General features: G+C 56.6%; 1 protein-coding gene across 2 annotated transcripts in view; it reads right to left on the minus strand.

Moving 5' to 3' along the window:
* Positions 1-1,028, minus strand: part of MTG1 (mitochondrial ribosome associated GTPase 1) — a 17,286-nt gene extending 16,258 nt beyond the window's left edge. For both annotated transcript variants that reach the window (XM_023515625.1, XM_003794041.3), the window contains exon 1: positions 496-1,028. In XM_023515625.1, the coding sequence (XP_023371393.1) occupies positions 496-607 (112 nt within the window). In that variant the 5' untranslated portion in view covers positions 608-1,028. The remainder of the gene's footprint in view (positions 1-495) is intronic.
* Between the last annotated feature and the right edge of the window lie 395 nt (positions 1,029-1,423).

The following is a 1,423-nucleotide window of genomic DNA, read 5'->3' on the forward strand; positions in this document are numbered from 1 at the left end:
GCCCAGGAGTTGGAGGTTGCTGTGAGCTGTGATGCCATGGCACTCTACCCAGGGGGACAGCTTGAGGCTCTGTCTCAAAAAAAAAGAAAAGAAAAGAAAAGTGTGCCTTTTCAAAAACATGGGGAAACCGAGGCTTCAGGGGACTAAAATGGCAGAGAGGAACTTGCTAAGAATTGAAATAAGCCCAGCCCATGGGTCAGTGTGCGGTGGGCCCGAGGTCAGGGGCCGATCCTCGGGCAGTGGCAGACTCGCAAGGGTGGAAAGGGGCGCCGGGCCTCGGCCAGCTGGGGCATGGATTCTGGGGAACAGGGGTAAAGGTTCAGGGAGGAAGAATCGAGAAGTTTTCCAGGGGTCCGGGGAGGGTGGTTAAGAGATTCCGGGGGCAGGGTTCTGGGGGGTGGGGGGGGAGGAGGACGAGCGGCGGCGGCCCAGAGTCCGGAGCAGACGGACTAAGAGAGGCACCGCGGTTGCGGGTAGGACCCCGCAAGACCTCACCCTTGGCCATGTGGCCCGGGAACCAGCGAGCCACGTCACGCCCACTCAGGGGAAAGCTCTCCCGCCAGGCGGCGCGGGAGGCGCTACACAGCACGCGTGGTGTCAGCCTCATGGCGCCGACACCATCATCCCCGGAAACGCTCCCCAGCGGACCGCTTCTCCGGCCCAGCGCCGGGGGTTACGGTGCTCAGGGGTTCCGAAGCTCAGAAGTTCCGCCGCACAGCCCGCGCGTGCGCAGAACGCCGCCTCCGGTCAGTCGGGAATGCACCTCTTAGCTGGCCCGGACGGAGCTTTCGCAGGGTTTCTAATAGAAACCTTGTAATCCTTATATCTGTTGACATTCAGTAAATTTTTAAAATGCTAGTTCGACTTTAAGCATTATAGCGTGTATAAGCGTGACAAGATTTAGCAGTCCCTTGTTGATGTTTTGGTCCCTTTTCACAACGTGGTTTTAAACGTCTAAACATTCCAGGCTTACTTTGTAGTATCTTCATTTTCTTTTCAAGGACTTCAGGTTTTAATGCTAACAAATAAACCCTTCGAAATACCGACTGCAGCTCTGCAAAGAGGTCGCAACGTCCCCGCCGCTACCAAACCACCTGCAGTTCAGGATGGCAACATCGGTCCGCACGTGTCTGGCCCCGGAGTAGCTTCTGACACGATCTTCCAAAATGCCAACGTGCACAGTTGCTCAGCAGGAAGATGCCACCTGTGGTTGCGTCACTCCTAACCCTGGCTCCCCACCCAGAGGCAGCCAGATCTGCCTGTCTTTGTCCCTCCACACACAGAATTGATGAAACCCTAAAAGTCAACGATAAAGACCTTTGCCCTTCGGCTCGGCGCCTATAGCTCAACCGGCTAAGGCGCCAGCCACGTACACCTAAGGTGATGGGTTCGAATCCCCAGCCCGGACCCGCCAAACAACCAT

The sequence above is a fragment of the Otolemur garnettii genome, unplaced genomic scaffold (genome assembly GCF_000181295.1).
Source record: "Otolemur garnettii isolate 467f Iridium unplaced genomic scaffold, OtoGar3 scaffold00075, whole genome shotgun sequence".
Taxonomy (NCBI): Eukaryota; Metazoa; Chordata; class Mammalia; order Primates; family Galagidae; genus Otolemur; species Otolemur garnettii.